The sequence below is a fragment of the Clytia hemisphaerica genome, unplaced genomic scaffold (genome assembly GCF_902728285.1).
Source record: "Clytia hemisphaerica strain Z4C2 unplaced genomic scaffold, Clytia hemisphaerica genome assembly, whole genome shotgun sequence".
Taxonomy (NCBI): Eukaryota; Metazoa; Cnidaria; class Hydrozoa; order Leptothecata; family Clytiidae; genus Clytia; species Clytia hemisphaerica.
In genome coordinates this window covers 1-21203 of record NW_027103353.1, presented here as the reverse complement: position 1 = coordinate 21203, position 21203 = coordinate 1, and the positions used below count along the sequence as shown (strand labels likewise).

Here is a 21203-nt window from a genome sequence, read left to right as displayed (position 1 = left end):
ATGGCAGGATCCTGGATGGTTTCCCTAACTGAAAGAATACACAGGAAACCCTTTGTTTGGTGTTAGTCCGGTGATAATGTTTCAGCGACTTCTGGATACCGGACACGACACACATTACATATATGACGCGCAGACAGTTAGTCACAACTAGCGTCCCGCCGAAATGTGCATCAAAGATTTATGCTGCGAAAGCGCTATATCGTTTACCTGACTCACAAGCAAAAAATGCGCTGTAAAACTTCTAAAGGGATTCATGAAAAAATAACCTGGCGCTTTTTAATGAAATTAACATTCTCAAAAACTATACGAAATTGCCTCAAAATTTGAGCCATATAGATGAAAAAATTTGAGCCAAGCCAACCTTGAGAACTAATTTGAAGATCAACTTCCCAAGAAAAAGATCTACGGGGGAGACAGAACCACGTGCGTTTGCGTAGGGTAAAATGGCGAAATGCGAAAATCGATTTTGGCAAAAATTTTTTGAAAAATGACCCTACAAGATTTGACTATATCTTTTTATTCCATGAAGAGATTACTTTCAAATAAAAAATATATTGACAATGAATGGGTAAGCTTTCTAGAAATCCAAACATAAATTGCATAGCTTTTACCAAAAAATAGCACTTTAAGATCAGAAACAGTCAAAAACCAGCTTTTTCCAATTTTCTTCGAGTTACAGGAATTAATTCCTTGTTTGTTTTGATCTGAAATTTTCAGTAGGGGTGGCCAACATGGTTCCCTTGCTCATATCAGGGGGGAGGTGAGACGGGGGTAAGAGAATTAAAGTTTTTAAATAAAATTTTAATTATCACCCAAAAATAGGGTACAGGGCGTCAACAGCCATTTGGGGCAAAGTCAAAAAATTCAAGATGTAGTGTTTTTTTATGAAAATTTAACCTATTGTGAGGCATTCTGCACAATTTTTAAGGTCAGAAGTCCAAAATTGGCCGAACCCCCCTGGGGGTACTGATTCGCACTACAGGCAAAAATTGGAAAAAATGGCATTTTCTGGCCTTTTCAGGCCTGTAAATTTGTCAAAACTATTTCAAATCTTATTTTTTTCATTTGCTGTACTATATTTTATGAAGAAACAACAAAATAATCATATTGTATCCAATTTTTGACTTCTGACCTTAAAAATTATGCAGAATGCCTCACAATAGGTTAAATTTTCACAAAAAAACACTACATCTTGAATTTTCTAACTTTGACATTTGACGCCCCACCCTACCAAAAAAGTGCCTTTTTTGTCCATATCTTTGAAATAGATTGTCCCATTCTTATCCCTCTTTCAGTAAAGCTTCCTATACCTTTTGTCCTTCAGAAAAACCAAAAATATTGGCCTTAATTGCTTGCTTTCAGCTCCTGTAGCCAGTAGTGTGACCCCCTGTATTTCTATTTTAATTCGCGCGGGTTTTTAATAGAGATGTCACATGACTCAAATCCCGCAGTCTTATTGGACTAGAGAAAGCGAAAGTGAAATCGCGCGATCTGATTGGATGAAAAAAGATCGCGGGAGCTGGAACCGAATGGAATTCTCTAGAATTCTCATTCAAAAACAAGATGGCGGCGAGAAAAGCACGTCTTTTGCTTTGGACGAAAGGTTCTAAATTCTGGTTGATTTTAAGATTTTATCTTATCTTATCTCATTTACTTTAATTAGTAGAGGCTTTTTCAATGTTTGGGGAAGGTAAGTCTGTAAAAGTTATTTGTTTTTCGGTGGAAAAAAGTGTTTGAAAAAGCATTTTTTGTGCTCAAGGTTTATTTTTCTACGCAAATTTTTGTCTTCAATCTTAAATAGATGAACGAGTATTTGACTGATGGTTATGGTTTTTTCACAGAACATAGTAAAACTATTCAGGAACTTAGACCTTTTTACAGAATTTCAAAAAATCTGTTAGTTCTGGAGATATATTGAAAAGTTTAGACATCAGTGGTTTGCGTTCGTGTTTCCCAAACCAAACGCACCTGGAACCCACGCTGGATAGGCTATTTTCCGGAAATTTTGCTGGGCCTCAAACACTGACCCATTTACATGTGCGGATTTGTTTTTCTTTAGCGTACAAACAAGGCCTTAAAAATTGAAGCGTTATCTCGGGAATTGAATGACAAATTTTGGTTGGTTGATTTTGGCTGCTGCACGTTTTAATTTGTTACAATTCAAGTTTTAATTAATTGTCTTGGGAACTTGATTCAGGTAACTCTCATCCTTGTTGTTGCAAATACATCCTTTAGATAACTGATGTTTTTTTTCTGAAAGCTTGATTTCCTAGTGTGACTAACTGGCAGGGAAGCGCCAAATAGATACTATCTTATTTTAAACATATTATCTTCGTTTAAAAACATATATACTATCTTTTTAAAACAATACTATCTTCGTTTAAAAACATACGATCTTTTTAAAACAATACTATCTTCGCTTATAAACATACTATCTTTTTAAAACAATACTATCTTCGTTTAAAAACATACTGTCTTTTAAAAGAATACTATGTTTTTGAAAAATATACTATCTTCATTTAAAAACATACTATCTCATTTTAAAAATCATAAAAGGCTACGGTGGAAAGTGGGTACCTTGGGGGAGTGACACACAGTAAACGCAATAGCAGTGTTTCAAATAATTACATGGCGTCAAGGAAGAGGGGAAGGCCAACCAAAATCATTGACGAGAAACAAGTTGCTGGTTTAAAAAGGATTGGACTCAAATGGAGACAAATTGCAGAGCTTATTGGCCTTTTTTCCTTCCTCCATTTTATTTTTGGTCTTTGTCCAGAAACTGAGAAATCAGTTCTACACCATACCTTTGGTTAAAAAAGGCGTTGTGGTATAGTGGACATCAACCTTGATTCCTGTACAGGCGACCAAGGTTCGATTCCCACTCACAACGAACGGTTCACTTGGCAAGTGAACAAACCTTCGCCCGGGTCAACCCATGCCATGTGAGGGGAATTGGGTAGTCAGTTCAAGGTGCTGACGGGATGCTTACTCAAAGCGTCTATAGTTGCGAGAATGGGCTCCCAGAGCCTGTAACTCAACCATAATAGATAGATGGATAGATGTTATCGTAATGCGCATGCGCACCGTTGGAAATTGGATGAGTGAGACAAGAAAGATTTATAACTCAGAATTTTTTATAATCAGTCAAATTAGTCAATCTATAACTTGACAACCCTAACTCGGACTTATTGAAGAAAGAAGAAAAGTTTCGATTTCGATTTTGGATGTAAGTATCGGTTCAACTTAGATAGTTTCGGTTTAAATATGATAGTTTCTTTTTAAATGAGATAGTATTGTTTAAAAAAGATAGTATGTTTTTAAACGAAAAAAAGTATATTTTTAAACGAAAAAAGTATGTACTTTAAAAAAAGATAGTGTCAAGGTGAAAACACAACTTAGCGCTGACTAACCCACATGGAAACAAATCGCGAATTGAATTGGTGCCATGGAAAAGCTTAATTTTTTATTGGTTTAATTAAAATGGCGGATTAGCAAAATTTTCTATGTTAGTTTTTTTGCACAAACCCCTGTAACTATGGGTGAGCACTCCATTGCTAAAATGTGGGCTTGAAATCGAAAAAATGAAACCACTGAAAATAAAAGTAGAATCAGCCCATACTCCAAATACCTTAATCTTCATATCATATAGGACTTTTAGTCTAAACTGTCAGCCGTGTACTGTAAGTTGGTATAAAATCCCTCTTTTTCTAATTCCGACGCCCACCTTCAGTGTTGGTAGTTTAGTAAGCAGTATTGTTTAAAAGTATTAATTCTTGCAAAAAATGAATTAAAATGTTACAAAAATTAACACTCTTCAGAAAGATGGTCCCAAGAAGACTAATAAATTGTCCTGAAAAGACCAAAATAGGGTGGTTTCTGTGTCAAACTATGTCCCCAAAGACTTTCTTTAGTGCATGTTAAATAGAATAAAAACCACTTCTCTATCTGAAGTAAAATGGGGTGGTAGCATGCAAAAATTCTCTAAAACCTGTTTATTACTCATACAAGTCTGAGATTTTAGTACAACCCTGAATGAAAAGCAATGCGTAACAGTATCTGTTTATTATTTTCAGTGAAAATTTCGTAATTTAAAATAATAACTAAAATCAACCATTCAAAGATGTCCTCACAGGTATATATCTTGATTTTCTTGTTATTTTTTTTTAAATGAAAATAAGGTTTGCATGAAGTGATTTGTAGAATTTACTTGGTGGGTCAAAAAAAGTGTAACATATTATATTATATGGCTTAATAAAGACCAAATCATTAAAAACGGTTTATGATGTCCTTTTATTTTATGTCCGGGTTGTGCTCAAACATTAATCTTCAAAGGTAGTTTTTCCAACTCTTATAATCAACCCTTACTAAAGGAATTCAGAGAAAATTCAGCTTTTGCATTAAATATTCCATTGAAAAAAGGACTTGGATAAATATTGTAGATATTTATTCTTTAGTAGTTTGGTTAAATAAAGTTTTGAATTGGTTAGATTTGATTCCTCAATGTTCTCTATTATTCTATTATTCTATATTTGTTTAAATACTTTCAGAACCTCAACAACCACTTCCAAAATCTTTTATCCAAGTAAGTTGTGTTGAATTTCTTCATTTTGACTCTTAGTTTTGTCTGGTCAACTTCGATTAAGACATAATATATAATATCAACTACTCTTTTGAATGAGAAATTTAATTTTAAGATTCTATTTCTCTAAATTTGCATCTTCCCAATTCGGGCTCTTCCAGAAAATGTCCGTACATGAGGGGGGGTGGAGGATATAAAATTGTCCAGAGGATAGCAAAAATTATCAAAATTTGCCTTGTCCGGGCAGTAAATTTGCGCTGTCCGGGGTCAATTTGAGTTGTCTGGGGGGTCAACTCATATTTGTCCAGGGGTAAAACCTGTTGTCCGGGGGGCCAAATGTCACTTTGTCCTGGGTAAATTACTGAAAATTGTTATATCCTCCACCCCCCATATTCAAATTTTTTTTGGAAAAGCAAGCCCTTTGTTCTTTACTGCTTTGAATTAAAGATTTAAGTTTTGATCATCTTTAAAATAGGAATCTAAATATAATTTTAAAGTCTTTCAGGATGACCTTCGACAGCATTCTGAGTTTTTTGTATGAAACCATATTTAGTATGTCTTTTAAAAGAATAAAAAGTCTGATTACGATATATACTGTCCCTCTTAGAATTATTATATTGATGTGGTTTTTGTGGCAAAACACTAGGTAAAGTGTCCTTTCGCTGTCAATGGATGCCTTCCTTTCTAGAATATAGTCTATAATAATTGTTGTTGTTTTTTCAGCATCGATGGAGGGTTAGCAATTCTGGTTACAGACAGGAGTGGAGTGCCAATAGTCAAAGGTATATTGAGACAAAAATCCCAAATGTGAATTTCTTATAACCTGTACAAAAAATATTGATTTGTGCCAGAAATATTATTTCCACGCTTTTATAATCAAGAGTATATCTAAGTTTCCTTAAAAACAATTATCATTTGATACAGTATGACTGGGGAATCATAGAAGTGTATATCTTTTCAAGTTCTACTTTAAATTTCTTCTTGATAAAGAAGTTTCTTTCCTGCGTATACACAGGAAAAATTTAATTTATGAACTTTTAAAAATGTTTGTACAAAAATATCTTTGTTAAAAAATATCTAACTTGATTTCATCTCCGGAGGGGGGGGGGTACTTAGGCAAAATGGGTGCCGGGTATGTGCGAGCCATAAGGGTACCTTTTCTCATTCCTCAAAAGTCTCTCAAAGGGGTACAAATTCAAAAGTTAGTCTCTGAAAGGGTCCCAAAATCACGAAAATCTAAAGTTTCTCTCTCAAAGGGTCACGATTTCCAAAAATTTTGACAAAAATTTGGTGAAAATCAAACCAAAATTTGGAATTAAATGGACCAAATTATTAGGAAAAGTCTCTCAAAGGGTCCCAAAATCACCAAAATTTTGTCTCTCAAAGGGTCGATTTTCGATTTTCGGCTCGGACATACCCGTCACCTCGCAAACCTAGTACCCCCCCGGGTTTCATCTTATTGAATTTCTTTCGTATTTGCACGTGTTAGTGTTATCAGGGAAATGTCCAGAATCTGCGACCAGAGGGAGCTTCTTGTCCACCTTTGCTACTGCTACAGAACAGGTTGGTTTTTGCTATGGTCTCTGTTTGTTCGTTTTTCTTATTAATAAGCCTTGCTTTGTGAAAAGATTGGAAAATTTTGGAAAATTTTCGGAAAATTAACAAGCGGGGGAGGGCGTTTATTTTGAATCTAAGAGTAAGTTTTTGTATAAATTATTTTTCACAGTAGTACCTTTCACTTTTGAATATCTGTGGCTAATGTTTTTCTGTTTTTTTTCTTCAGGCCAGTAAATTGGGTTTATCGAAGAACAAACGTATGATTTGTGTATATGAATCTTTTCAAGTAAGTATACACTGAGCCCTGGAAGAATCTCTTCTCTATACTTTTCCTATAGACGTTTTTCGTGTTTTCTTAAGTTAGTTCTGTCATTATGGAAGCAAACGCTCAAATCTGTAAAGGGATCCCCTTACGCAAATCGAACGCTTGCTTGGAGGTTGTTTATGTTTTATTAAGTTACCTAATTCCCGCCATCATGGAGGCAAACGTTCGAATTTGTAGAGGTGATCCCTTACGCAAATCGAACCCTTTACTTCCATAATGGTAGAATTTATGTTTACGCTTACCCCAAACCACTATAACCAGCAATAGCCACAGTTCCCACCCCCAGCTGCTTTAGTCTGAGATTTTTCAAAAATTTTATAGGGGGAGGAGTCTTGTAGTTTCCAATCTTAAGAGGGTGTTAAACTTAAAAAATGAAGCGACTTCTTAGGTTATTTTGGTCAGTCATCATCTTTACGTGACTTTATCAGCACCAAGAGGGGGTTGGTTATTTGAGGGGTTTTAAAGTATTTTTCGCTAGCCTTTTATATTCAGAAAGGAAACCCCTACAAATAACAGCACCAAACAAAAATTTGGTTGATTAATAAGAGAACATTAATCATATGATTGACACTTTTAATTCATTGATATTGTAGGTCGCATAGGAAAAGCAAGGAGTTTCTTATTGATATGCTGACGATTTTTTTCTTCTTTACTTTTAGGTAGTGATGTTCAACTATCTGCCGTTGGTTGTCACAATTATCACTAGCACAAACGCTAACACAGGTAGGTCTCATTTTGTATTTTATTGTATCCCGTAGAATCCCGGAGAACCAAATTCTTTGATTCCTCTAGCTAGAGAGTTAAACTAGAATCTGTTTATGTATCTGTCTGTCTCTGCTGCTCCTCAGTTGCTTAAATGCTAACACAAGTATCTCCCATTCTGTACTTTTTAAGGACTCTTTGGGGAATTCTATCGAATCCCAGACAACCATTTTTTTTTAATTGATCGGAGTGAAATTTTCTCTAGTTAAACCAGGGGGGGGGTGAAGCAGTTACTACAAGACATCATGCCGGTTAGTACCGTGGTGGTGTGCCATATGAATTGGATAAAATCACTTAGTACTCAAATGTACTAACTGCAAAAAAGGGTGGTCCCCTGCTAAAAATTTGCCAAATTTTGGTACTAACTGTGTAAAAAATAGGATTTTGTGAGAAAATTTAAAAAAAAGACAATATTTTACCAAAAAAGATTTTGGGGAAGTAGATTTTTTTTTTCAAATTTTCGAATTTTTTTTTTTAATCTTAAAAACAACTAGCCGTTAGCGCAGCGTCACACGCTGCGGGTCCGAGACGAGTGAATGTCGTGTTTATGGTTAATTTCGGGGAAAGTAAACATTATTTTTCAAGGGTAATGTGATCTAGGTGGAATTGACAAAGAGCAAAATTCCTTCGATGAAGGACGATTTAGGAGCCTGAAGCCATTTGATTTGGCACATTTTGAAATAAATTTCAATAAAAAGCAGAGAAGGCTGAAGGAGTACCTAAAATCTATCATAAACGTTAACTTTAGTTCCTAATTAGGCCGTAGAAAAGTATCGTAAAAAGGAGACAGTAATTCTGCGAAACTTCTAGAGTGCTCATAGACGGATAGATAGTTTTTGAGTGACGACGAAAATTTACTCTTGATTAATAGGTACCCAACTCTTTCCCGGATAACATTTAAGGACTATCGGTTACGTACTTTTGGCAGGGTTTTTCAAAACGGGAAGTTAATGAGAAAATTTTTCAAAGAGACAAAACATATCAAGTTACGCAAAGCTTTGTTTGTCAAGGAGAAGAGAATAGCATTAATTGCTTTAAAAGAAGGCTGTCACAGATCTTAAAGAAGTTTTAAATGGAATGCAACATATTTACAGTAATTTCCGTGAGTTTTATCTTTTGTCAAGAATGTAACTCGAATACAACATAAATTGGCTATAGAAACTTTTAAAAAATAACATCCACCATGTTGTTTCATGTCGAAAGACTCGGGCAGTAAATGATTGAAAAAAATGAAAGTTGATGCGAGCGACTACCATGTACCACTGTGGTTGGCAGCATGACTGTAATTTGCCAATGGTACTGAAATGATCGCGAATGGAGAAGCAATGTTGAAGTCTTTTGCCTTTTGTGGCCAACTCATGGTGTTGTACTAAAAATAAACAGTAAAATTTGTATGCGCTGCAAGGGGAATGAGAAAGGCGAAGTGAGATATTTGGCAAGTATGAAAGGATGAGACTTGGGAAATGCAAAATTAAAATCTTCTTACTCTTACTTCGACCAAAGATTTAAATGTAATTTACTTGTACTGAATAGAAGTAATAAGGTTGCAAAAGTAAAGTAACTTACATTCCAAAGTGATGATTGGCCATTCCAATCACTATCCACATTGTGTGTTGGTATAAGTTGAGTTATTTTAAGATAGACAACATTTTTAATAACTGAAACACGAAAATGAATAATGAAAAGGTATAATAGATACAAAATATTATAGATACATACAAACCCAACAACTACGCAAACCCCGATTCTTGATCGGTTGGAACCCTTAAACTTCAAATTATCAATAAAATGAAAAAGAAACACTGAATCCTCCACAGAAGAGATAATAATGTAACACGACAGAAATTCTGTTATTTCAAAAGCTCAAAGACCAGTCTATACAAGACCACTACTCACAGAGCAGTTCCACACTGACATCTTAACAGAGCAAATGGAAGTGTAACAGAGCATATAAAGTCTATAGAAAGTTATAGAATTTGTGGGTAGACTACATTCTTAGTAAGACACTTCCCATTTTTGTACCCTTGACCATGGGATTTAGAGACAACCAACCTAACACTCTGAAAAGAACGTGTACGTGAGAAAGCAACGTACAATTGGCCGTGAGCAAAGCAAGGTCTTGCAAGTGAGATTCCAACCTTGTCATAGGTCTGTCCTTGACTTTTGTTGATCGTCACAGCATAGGACAAGCGTACTGGAAATTGGACCCTTTTTAGCTGAAATGGAAGATTGGTGTCATTGGGACAAAAAGTTATTCTTGGAATCAAAGTTCTCGCCCCAGCGGAAAATCCGGACAGAATCTCTGCATCAATCAGGTTATTTTGTAAACGACAGACTTTCAGACGTGTTCCATTACAAAGGCCGTCCTTCAATGACAAATTTCTCAATAGCATTATTATAGATCCCTCTTTTAAATTTAGTCTATGCTTTGGCTTCCCACTTGGTGTGAGCGAATGGAGAAACTCTAGTGGATAAAGATCAACTTCTTCTTGGGTGTCAGCCATCACAGAATCAAAACTAAAGTATGTGCGAACATCACCGCCTAAACATCTTAGAATTTTCTCATTGATCTCCAATGCTTCATTATTAGTTGGCGTCAATATTACTTTAGTTGATTGATCATTGTCGTTTTGGAAATTAAATATATGTGGGACCAAATCGGAGTTCTCGGGTAACACACATTCATCAGGAATTTGGATACATCCTTTAAAAGGATCATCTGGTTTCACCGGGAGTGCGCCGGCACCAAGACGAAGTAAGAACTCAGAAAATTCTTGTTCTCCAGGCCCTGTCCTCATGTTTGTATGGAGATAGAATGTTCTAACCAATGCCCAGATGTAGCTACTTTTGAGACATGTTTCTACAACCTGTGCCGCAGTGCCTCTCTTAACCACAGGAAGTGTCTGCCGAAAATCACCGCCCAGCAAAATAACCATCCCAGCGAAAGCAACATTACTATTACTTATATCTCTCAGCATTCGGTCAATAGCTTCTAAAGCATACTTAGAAATCATAGAAGCTTCATCAAAAATGAAAATGTGCTGGCTTCTCAAAAAGTCAGCATGTTTGCTCGTTGGTTTCACATTACATGAACAACCATCATTGACTGGTACTGGAAGCTTGAATAAATTATGACAAGTCTTACCACCATCGAGTAGAGTAGCTGCAATCCCTGTCCAAGAAGAAGTTGCAACACAGAAGGATCGAGCTCTTGCCTCTTTGATGATGTAATTATATGTGAATGTTTTCTCTGTACCTCCTGGACCATCAAGAAAAAACACTTTAGAAGTACCAATATCATTCACAGCAAGAGAATCAAGCACAGTGTCAGAAATGTTGATTTGCTGAGGATTTAACAGCGGTCTAATCCTGTCTGCCGCCTGCCTATTCTCTTGAACATTAGGTTCTTCATCGAGCAAATCAATATTCAAAGGAGGCACATCTTCTAAAGTCCTCAGTAGCTCAGCTAAAACCAGCTGTTCAGCATGCAATGCATCGTGATACCTCAAAAAGTCTTCCATCATGTACCCCTTGAATGATTCCCACAATTCATTTGGGTTATTTGGCCCGCCATGAATAAGTATTGTAGAAAAAGTTTTTCTAATCTTAGCTGGAGAAGAAACATGGACAACTTCATCAAGGGTATTGACCCAAATGTTGTCATCCTCCAGAAGACCTCGAGCTAAACAGGGCTCCCTGAAAGATTCAAAGATCTGACCAGCATAGGTTCTCAAATCTTCAAAAGACGTAGCTCCTGGAACATGAAGCAATAAAACTCTCAAAAAATATCTTTCTCCTTCCCGGAGGCTAGCACTATACATTCTAGGGATGACTGTACCACGTTGTCTAACTTTCCACTTTGATGTGGCTTTGACGAAAACATAATTGTTTGGAATATCAGGATATAAAATAGTCCTTGCAGTTGGGTCTTCTTGGTTCAATTTAAACCAAGCTGTCAACATGGTGTCCTTGTTTTGAGCTCTCTCTACAGCACCTTCCTCGCCTCCAGGTTGAAAATAAACCCTTTGGAAGTTTGGTAAATGTACAGCAAGCCTTGTGATGATGTGAGTTTGGGTGTGCATGTTGAAGCTAAACAAACGCCAACATGCTTCAGGTGCAGACACATAGTGTGCATCAAGGAAAGTTTTGATTTCATCGTGATCAATTCTCTCAGCGATTTCAATGTGGGCTGAGTCATGACCCTTATAGATGTACTTGTATAAATACTTTACCGCTTTGATGGAAACACAGGCCTCCAAGTTAATGTGTGCATTGAACCTTTTACTCAGATATGGATTGTATGGTACAACTGATCGGTTGTCAAGATCAAAATTTCGAACACGCACAGTTCGACCATCATCAGGTCGGTAGTAGTGAGGAAAACCATCAACATTAAGGAGCGTACGATCATTGAAACATTTTGGGTAGTTTTTAGAACAACTACCATCCACCATACAAGGACATTGAGGATTGAGGGCACCACATGGCCCATGAATCATGTTTGTTTTGATTATCTCGTATAGTTCAGGCTCAGTTTCAATATCAGGAATCCTTGCACAAATTAAAGCATCAATGTCATCAGCATTTCTTAGTTTAAACTCAGGAGTGAAATGCAAGAGCATGTGGCAATGTGGCAGGCCTCTTTTCTGAAATTCTATGACATCGACACGTGCCACAACCCTACCAAGAACACAATCTTCCATTATTTCTTTTTTCAAAGCATAAAGCTTACAGCGAAAAACACGACAAACTAAATCAGGCCTATCCTTGGTTGTTTGTTGAGGTAACAAATTGTCAGTGATTTCCTTCCACCTCGGATTACAAGTAAAAGTTAGGAAGCAATCAGGTCTACCATACTTTGCAACCACAGCCATTGCATCCAAATAGAGCTGGTGCATTGCTCGAGGGGACCCAAGGAAAGTAGAAGGGAGAACAATAACATTTCCTGCATTCAAGTTCCGCTGGCCATCAGCATTTTCGAGGTAATCCATAAGGCCACTATACGAATCAGCCCTTAGATTCTTTTGATTAAAACGGATGTACTGTAACCTACACCCCTCAACCCGGGTGTACGCATCTACAAGAAACTGCTGAAACAAATAACCAGACAAATGGAGTGCAGAGAATTCTCGACGAATAGCCAATCTATAAGCAAAATGTTCAAGCATAGTCACACGATTTCTAACATTTGTAGCTCGCTCTGCAGCATGACTCATATTCATATCCCAGCCAATATCCCCTCTAGGGTAGATCAAAGGATAAATCATAGGATCTATGTTAGAAGAAGTCAACGGTAATCTTTGAAGAGGCTCGTTGTGTGGGTATACCACAATTACTCGGTTTGCAGGAGGAGCACCGTCCTCCCCTGTGAAAACTATTGAAACCTGTTCATGCAATGGGGCATTATACCTTCTATTGTCGTGACCTTCAACCATTCTCATTGTCACTCGTGATACAGGCCGATTTTCTTGTAGTGCTGATGCGTTCTCCTGCTCCTCAACTACTTTCATATACTTGTAAGACGCAGCAAAAGGATTAACATCGTCAAGAACACTCTGTAAGATAGCCATAATTTCGCGATCACAATCTGCAGCAGATGGGTTCTGCATCCGTAAGTTCAAAGCATTCCCTGCCTCAATGATATAAAGCTGAGCATACTGTGGCCGGTGTGCTTGTTCTGGGAATAGACTACCATATCTATGTACAATTTGTCCACATATTCTAAAAGTAGGTGGACCCCGACCAGAAGGAGGTGCAATATTGGCAGAAAGAGAAGCGAAAGCAAAACAGTTATTGTAGAGTCGAATCTTATCTCTAAACTTCTTAGCTTGGTTTGAAACTCCTGTAAAAAGTTGGTGAAGCTGAGGTGGAAAAGGTCGCAGCGGGGGAAGCACAACTTTTCCATTTGAGAAACACTTAAAATCATTTTCCCCCTCAAATTTTAATGCCCCACAAAAAGTACAAAGCTGATCAAATTCACCTAAAGAATGTTCCTCAGGCAGGAAGGCAGTACGTGCTGTGCCTAAAATACGAGTCCGTCGATTTTGGGCTCTTTGGTGAGCATTTTGATGCCATCCAGCAGGCCTGTTTGCATTTACATCAGTCCTTCGTTCCCTTTCACGTTGGGTGTTCCGAGACCTTCTTTCATTGGATTCTTCCTCAGTTTCATTTGCACGCTGGACCCGCATTCGTGCAGCATTTCTCTGTCGGCGTGCTTGTGCTTGTTGTTTTGTTTCACGTTGCCTCGGATTTCTGATGGTATTTCCAAGCCTGCTACTTTCACCCTGTCCTCTGCCTCTATTTTGACCCCTTGCTCTACCTCTGGCCACACCTCGTCCACTACCTCTGCCCAAACCTTGTCCTCTACCTCTTCCTTCACCTTGTCCTCTACCTCTACCTCTACCCTCACCTCGTCCTCTGCCTCTACCTTCACCTCGTCCTCTGCCTCTACCTTCACCTCGTCCTCTGGCTCTACCTTCACCTCGTCCTCTGCCTCTACCTTCACCTCGTCCTCTGCCTCTACCCTTACCTCGTCCTCTACCTCTACCTTCACCTCGTCCTCTACCTCTACCTTCACCTCTTCCTCTGCCTCTACCTTCACCTCGTCCTCTACCTCTACCTTCACCTCTTCCTCTGCCTCTACCTTCACCTCGTCCTCTGCCTCTACCTTCACCTCGTCCTCTGCCTCTACTTTCACCTCGTCCTCTGCCTCTACCTTCACCTCTGCCCACACCTCGTACTGTGCCTCTTCTTTCAACTCTTCCTCGGGCTCTACCTCTTGGCGGCAAATTATCATTCAAAGGAGCCAAATTCTCGCTACCGTCTAAGTTCTCCATCATGATCAAAATAAATTGGCAACAATCAATCTTAATCAATTCTTAAAAAACATCAAGTTCAAAGGTCAGTGGCAGAATTGTTTATCTGGCTTGATAAAGGAAGATAGATGGATAAGATGTTGAAAAGAGAGTAATTCGATTCTCAAATCAAAGTCAAAAGCAATGATGGAATTTGCATGGCGATACCAAACCAAAGGATACAAACGGTGAAAGATAAAAAATAATGGAAGCATATGACTAATGCATAAAAATTTACGATGCAATTTAATGTTAATAAATTCTTAAAAAAACATCAAGTTCAAAGGTCAGTGGCAGAATTTTTTATCTTGAGAAAGGAAGATAGATGGATCAGCAGATGTTGAAAAGAGAGTGGTTAGATTCTCAAATCAAAGTCAAAAGCAATGATGGAATTTGCATGGAGATACAAACCCAAAGGATACAAACGATGAAAGATAATAAATAAATTGATGCACAACTAATGCATAAAAATTTATGATGCAGTTTAATTTAAGAATTACTGACTCAAAAATCTATACTATAAAATATAAACAGCTTCCATTGTATTTATTGGTAAAAAAAGAGAAATATGGGTAGATTAAAAGTGAAATTCCAGAAAGCAAACCGATCTTAAAAGCCAAACTTTAAAGTATCAAATTTATATATTCTTATAGCTAACTATAGCACTATAGCAATCTTCAAAATTAAAGATACCTTCTTCACAGACTATGCTCAATCGGTCAATTTTGAAACTGACCGAAAAGAGAACTATCGCTTGAAGCATTCCATATTTGAAAGAAAAAGACGGGGGTTAAAGAAAATGAGAAACCGCCTAAAGTCATGCACATTATCGACACTCTAAACCCCCCGAAATTGTTGCGAAAAGATGTATACTAAAGGCCTATTTACATCTATTCATTACGGTTTAAAGGACCGTGTAAAACGGACTTAAGATTGTAAGGGCTATTTTAGATTGGAGAAAAACAATCCTTTTCACGGACCAAATAAAGAAAATGACAATGTAGAAAGGCCCATATTGCCGATTGAAGCCAAAAACAATCCGTTTGACGATCAAAACAAAAAATTAATATTGTAAACACACACGAATAAGCGTATTAATATATAGATTTGCTGGTTGCAATAGAAATTTGAAGGTCAAAAGCCTTTTTCAAGGCTAATTTCAGTTAGTACTAACTGTACTAAGTGTACCAAGGTGGTGGTGTTACTAACTTCTTCCGAGAAAGCAGTTAGTAGGCATGATGTCTTGTACTAACTGCTTCACCCCCCCCCCTGGTTAAACTAGAATCTGAGATGTATGTGTATCTGTTTGTTTGTTTCCTGAAAACTTTAGACCGGAAACTTACCGAAAATGGTCGGATTTGGCTCCCAAAAGATTTTGTAGACCTGTCTGTTTTTTTTTTTCATTTTTTGAAAATTTTGATTTTGGGGACTTGGGATGAGTTAGCTAAAACTTGGTGGTGGCAGCCTGAAGGCTTCAAAATTTTTCGATTCCGCCTTCAATTCATTGGAAGCAGACAGAAATTCGTTGGTCTGAGTTATGGCTTTTTAGCAGATTTAACTCTATGGATGATTTTATTTCCCTCTGCTATCTAATCCTTATTATTGTCTCTTTAGGATTGGTGCTGGATTTAGAAAGAGACATTTCGCCTGTATTGGATAAATTGAAGTCGCACGTCAGAAACTGATGAAACGTACTTTTTCTAAACATAGGTATTTCAATTTTTTATATGATACCAATACAGGGGCCTGTGAGTATTCGGCTTTATGTTTGTAAATAGTTCATTTCACATGTTGGCATTGTCGGGTCTCAAACTCTTTGAAACCCTCACCTATCCAAAATTTGGTGGCTTTAGAACTTTTTATTGCTTATAGAGTCAATTTCTAAAGGGCTACAAACACTAAACAATATATTGCCAGACAATTATTGCCAGCTCCATTTGCAATATTCCAGCCATATAAGGGATCGCTTAACTTACAAAAAGAAAATACCTTATTATTTCAAAGAGCACCTGCCGTTTACAGTACTTACGACCGTAACATTTATTGTTGAATATTGATCACCAATACATCTTGTAGTCTAAGTAACCATTAACAGACTTAGATATTCTTTCAAAATGTGTACCCTTGTTTAAAGACCCGTTTTTTAGGTCTCATCGGTAGCCACCTTCAAACAAAACAATGTCATTGCCACTAAAAAGGTTTATGTTATTTTGGTATTTTTTTGGTATAATATTTCTAGCATTATATAAAAAGATAATCACCATTTGAAATACTTGATCAAAAATACAGTAGCTCTAGTTTAGACAGCTCTACTATCCAAAATCAATGTCTTCTGACATCAATGAATGCAAAGACTTCTCTTTTCAAAGCAAGTATTTTAACTGCCAATTTTTTGGCCACTTTTCGCCTATCAATTGGAAAAGGCGGGCGGAGTCGGCTGTTTAAACTGGAGCTTAAAGTTGATGTATTTCTTTGAAGCACTTGTTAACACTAAAATCACTTACTATGAAATTGCCTCTTTTTGAAAGTTTAGCTACATTCAAGAATCTAGCTCGTGAAAATCTAAACATCATATCTAAATCACAGCTTGCTCCTCCATTTAGACAATATAATTTTAATAAGAAAGAATTTTGTATTAATTTATTGTACTAATAATGTTTCGAACTGAATTCCATTTCAAATTATTCACTTTACAAAATCAATATCAATAAAAAAATATTTTTATTATCATGTTAAAAAACGAATTTGTTCATTTCTTGTCCTTGAAGTTTTTAATTTACAAGCTTTTTTTATAAGAATAGTGTGAGGGTGAGGGTCAAGTATTCTTAAGAAATTTCCAAAATAGAGGGTGAAATATTCTTAACGCATTCTTACTTTTTTACACTTGACTTTTATACGAACATGATAAATGATCAATTTGAAAGTTTAAGACTCTTTAGTGCACATTGGGAGCTAAGATTATATTTCTGCCTCGAAGTTTCAATTTAAGTCTAACGAAAGAAAAGTTTTTCCTGTAAGCCAAATAAAATGAATGTATTTTTATCAACATTTGTGAAACTCACCCTTGAGGGTAAGGGTGAGTGGGGTATTTTTGGGGTATTCTTACGATTTGACCAATTTTCACCCTGATATTCTTATAAACGATATTCATATAAAAAAAAGCGTGTATATACTTTCACTCAAAAAGCTAAAGAGAAAGTTTTTTCCACAAAAATATACTTTCTTTCAAAGCAAGTCCTTGCTTGGAAAATTTCGTTTTTACTTACTGTCATTGAAACAATATAGTTTCATAAATTAAGCAAATCTAAATAAAATTAGGGTTTTCTTTTACATCTTTATAAATTTCACTCTGCATAAAAAATATTCATCTTAAATAAGTTTTTTTTTCATTCGTGTGTTTCTGTCGAGTCCTTGAGAGATATAATTTTATTATGATATATTCAATGTTTTTCCAATGCATTTTTTCAGATATTTTTATACTTTCAAGTAGTAAATGGATGGTCCAGTGAAAGCTATTAAACTATTGAAACAGAAGTTAATTCTGCAGTGTTTCTGAAAGTTCCTGTGAATATTCGCATTTTTTTATACCAACCAAACTGAACCAAACAGTTTTTCCAATTTCCAATTTCAGTCTGGTCAAGTGCTTGCTGATCTTGTAGGTCATACATTGGCTTCAAATCACTCAAATCATAATGAATTTATTTATAACTGGTATTCAAATTCACGAATAAATTCTTGGGTTGAAACTGGACACATACTTTGGCTTTGTTTGTGTTGGTGCATAAATCAACAGTTTTGGTCTTACTAATAACTGTCATTCTGCGTTTTTCTTCATCCCCGCTCACCAGGAAGTTCTGTCTCTTTTCCTCCTCAAACATTTTCTTTCGCCTCATTCCTCCAAAACTTTGAATAAGCGAGGTTTTGTTATTGTTTTGATCTTGCGCTCGTTTCCCTTCACCTGAGAACACAGTTTGAATTGTGAACATTGTGTTTCGTGCTTTTCGGCGGCCGTTCAATTCTTTGAGTTTGTCGATTGTTTTGAATTTGTGGTCGCGTGGTGCGACATTGTTCTCTTTAAACCAATCATGAGCAAGTGCTTTGTCAGCATTTAGCCTTGTGTTCATATTTTTATCCAGGAGTTTCTCTAACAAATCTTTAGCTTCATTTGACACGCCATTCCATAAGGCGGAAGACAAATCAGCTGGGCGTGTTAAGATGTCTCCGTACATGACTTCTAGACGATCGTTCCAAAATGGCGGATATCCAACTAATAGGATGTAGAGAACAACGCCTGCCGCCCATGTATCAACACCATAGTTGATTGGGTGTTCTAGAATAACTTCGGGAGCTAAAAACAATGGCATTCCTTGAGGTTCAACTTTGGTATACTTCTGACCTCGTTCCAACCTCAAAGAGAGGCTGAAATCACCAATCTTTAAAACTTCTCCGTAATCACTTTGTTTAAGCCAGATATTTTCTGTTGTTAAGCAACGGTGCACGACGCGCCGTTTACGTAAATATGACAACCCTTCGAATAATTGCTTCATGAAGAAAGCTGCATCACGCTCTGTGTAGGTCGTATAACTTGGCAATTGGTCAAACAGTTTACCATCTTTAACGAATTCGGTCACTAAGAACTGTTCTTTGGGCGTATTGAAAATTCGAACCAATTCTATCACATTCTTATGTTTCAATCTACGCCATATGGTGCCCTCTCTTGAAAAACGAACGCCCGAGTTTTCGTATCCTGTGCCAGCTTTTGGTAGAATCTTGACTGCATATTTATTGCCACTTTCTCTTTCGATGCATCTATAGGTGTCACCGAATTGGCCTTTATACAAGAAAACCGACATGTCGTATACGTCGTCGAAATAAATTCCGTTAGTGATGTCGTCGTCGGAATAAACGGAGGATTGGGACGAGTAAGAATATTGTGATGGAGAATTAGACATTCTGATTGGTTGGTCCTTTGTTTTGTTTCGTATTTATTCTGAAAAATCAAAAGGAGAAAGTTTTACACCGAGTAATGTGGTAGTAATGACAGTGTGTGAATACACGCTTTTTTTTGTAAGAATATCTTCTATAAGAATACCCTAAGAATACCCTCTAGGGTGAATTTCACAGAATTTGATAAGAATACAGTCATTTTGTATTTGGTTAACAGAAAAAACTACTTCCTTTTGTTAAAGATAAATTTAAGCTTTGAGGCAGAAATGTAATTTCAACCCAAATGTTCACTCAAAAGTCCAAAACTCTCAAATTGATCAGTTCTCATGTTTGTAAAAAAGTCAAATCTAAAAAAGTAAGAATACGTTAAGAATAATTCACCCTCAATTTTGGCACTTTCTTAAGAATACTTGACCCTCATATACACTGTGATGACAAACACCGATTCTATTCACAATGTGCATTAAAAAAACCAAAATAAACCATATGATATAATCTACCTAAGCTTATATGGGGATGTGTACTCTTTGTTAACGTTCACTTTGCAATTTTCTGCAATGGGCTCTTCCAGAAAAAAATTGTACATGGGGGTGGAGGATATAACAATTTTTAGTGATTTACCCCCCCCCCCCCGGACAGGGTGACTTTTGGCCCCCCGGACAATAGGTTTTACCCCCCGGACAATGATTTTTTGCTACCCCTCGGACAATATATCCTCCACCCCCCATGTACAATTTTTTTCTGGAAGAGCCCAATTGATTGAAACAACTGTTCATTCTTAAAAAACACTTTTTAAAACCCAGTCCGCCATAATATAGACGGCTTTCGTGATACGTCATTTGTTTACTCACGTGACTAGCCACCCGATTTTTTGGAGGCAAAAAGACCATAACATTAGCTGGAGGCAAGCAGATTTTTTTGTTTTGATTAAGTCTCTGGTAGGGCTTTTGAAAAGATATTTTAGTATGTTTTCTCAGAGGTATTATAAGGCTTACCATTTATAAATTTCAAAGAGAAATGACTGGCAATTTCAAAGATTTGATTGATATTCACTCGCCTCCATATAATCGTAAGTCTTTTTGCCTCCAATAATCAAGCGCAATCGCCCGCCCACATCAGTCAGCCCGTACAAAATCAAAACCCTTATTTAATTACCCCCACACTTGAAGAATATTGGTCTTCAAAAAGTTTTTATAGACCTTTTCTGTCAAATGTTACAGTATACCAAATCAATCGTCAAAGAAAAGTGTGATCGATTTTTAAAGCTTGTCATCAAAAGGGACAGCTTAAAGCGTAAATTTATCCCACCGGTTTCATGACAGGTAGATCAAATTCACTCTGACGCATAATTTATTTCTTATGACTTAAAAATTATATAAGTGGATGCATTTAACTTGACACCTTTTTATTATAATTCGGAAACTCTTTGACCTAAAGTACACGTCTTTTTATAAGAACATAAGGCTGTGATGGCCGAAATTTCAAGAACAAGTTGAGACTCTAAACACCCAATTTCTTAGGAAAATGACAAAAATAGGCAAAAAATGGCGCAAATAATGCTAAGAACATTTTTAAGCTTAAAACTCAAAAAGTTCAGAACATCCGAAGGCTTCAAAAATTTTGGAAGTTTTTATGAAAATAAACGTGTATCAGATAAAGGTAGGAACACGTTTTTTTATAAGAACAAACCCCATAACCCCATTTTAGAACATAAGACTTCGATGGCCAAAATATTAAAAATTTCAAAAATATTTGCAGACTCAAAGCATTTTTTTTACGGGAAATAAACAAAAGTTCTCAAAAGGTGTTGAGAATAAGACTATATTAGGAACATTTTTATGATTAAAATTCAAAAAGTTAAGAACATACGAAGGCTGAAAAAGATTTTGATTTTCTTGTGAAAAAATGTGTATACGTTCCGGTAGTTATGACTCATTACTGAAAATCTCAAACATTCTTTTTACATCATCAGCCTACAGACAACTGGAAAGAAGGAAATTACGAATGATGCTTTAAATCAACACTAAATCAAAACGGGTTTTCTGTAAGATCCCATGGAATTTGCCTTGCATTTGTTTTTGCTGAATTGTTTGGGAATACTCTCGGGTACCTAATAGCCGGGGGGTTTGGAATAAGCCGGGGGGTTGGAAAAATTCTCAAAAACCAATAAGCGGGGGGG

At 36.6% G+C, this 21203-nt stretch overlaps 2 protein-coding genes across 2 annotated transcripts; one reads left to right on the top strand and one right to left on the bottom strand.

Moving 5' to 3' along the window:
- Nucleotides 1-4044: 4044 nt before the first annotated feature.
- LOC136820357 (ragulator complex protein LAMTOR3-like) lies at nucleotides 4045-16379 on the top strand. The gene is made up of 7 exons (XM_067076546.1): nucleotides 4045-4132; nucleotides 4548-4582; nucleotides 5303-5361; nucleotides 6069-6142; nucleotides 6363-6422; nucleotides 7121-7184; nucleotides 15692-16379. Exons 1-7 carry the CDS (start codon nucleotides 4121-4123, stop codon nucleotides 15760-15762), a joined length of 375 nt encoding a protein of 124 aa, XP_066932647.1. The 5' UTR covers nucleotides 4045-4120; the 3' UTR covers nucleotides 15763-16379.
- Nucleotides 16380-16623: 244 nt separating this feature from the next.
- On the bottom strand, nucleotides 16624-19066 carry LOC136820346 (myosin light chain kinase A-like). The gene has a single exon (XM_067076536.1). It carries the CDS (start codon nucleotides 19027-19029, stop codon nucleotides 17776-17778), a length of 1254 nt encoding a protein of 417 aa, XP_066932637.1. The 5' UTR covers nucleotides 19030-19066; the 3' UTR covers nucleotides 16624-17775.
- Between the last annotated feature and the right edge of the window lie 2137 nt (nucleotides 19067-21203).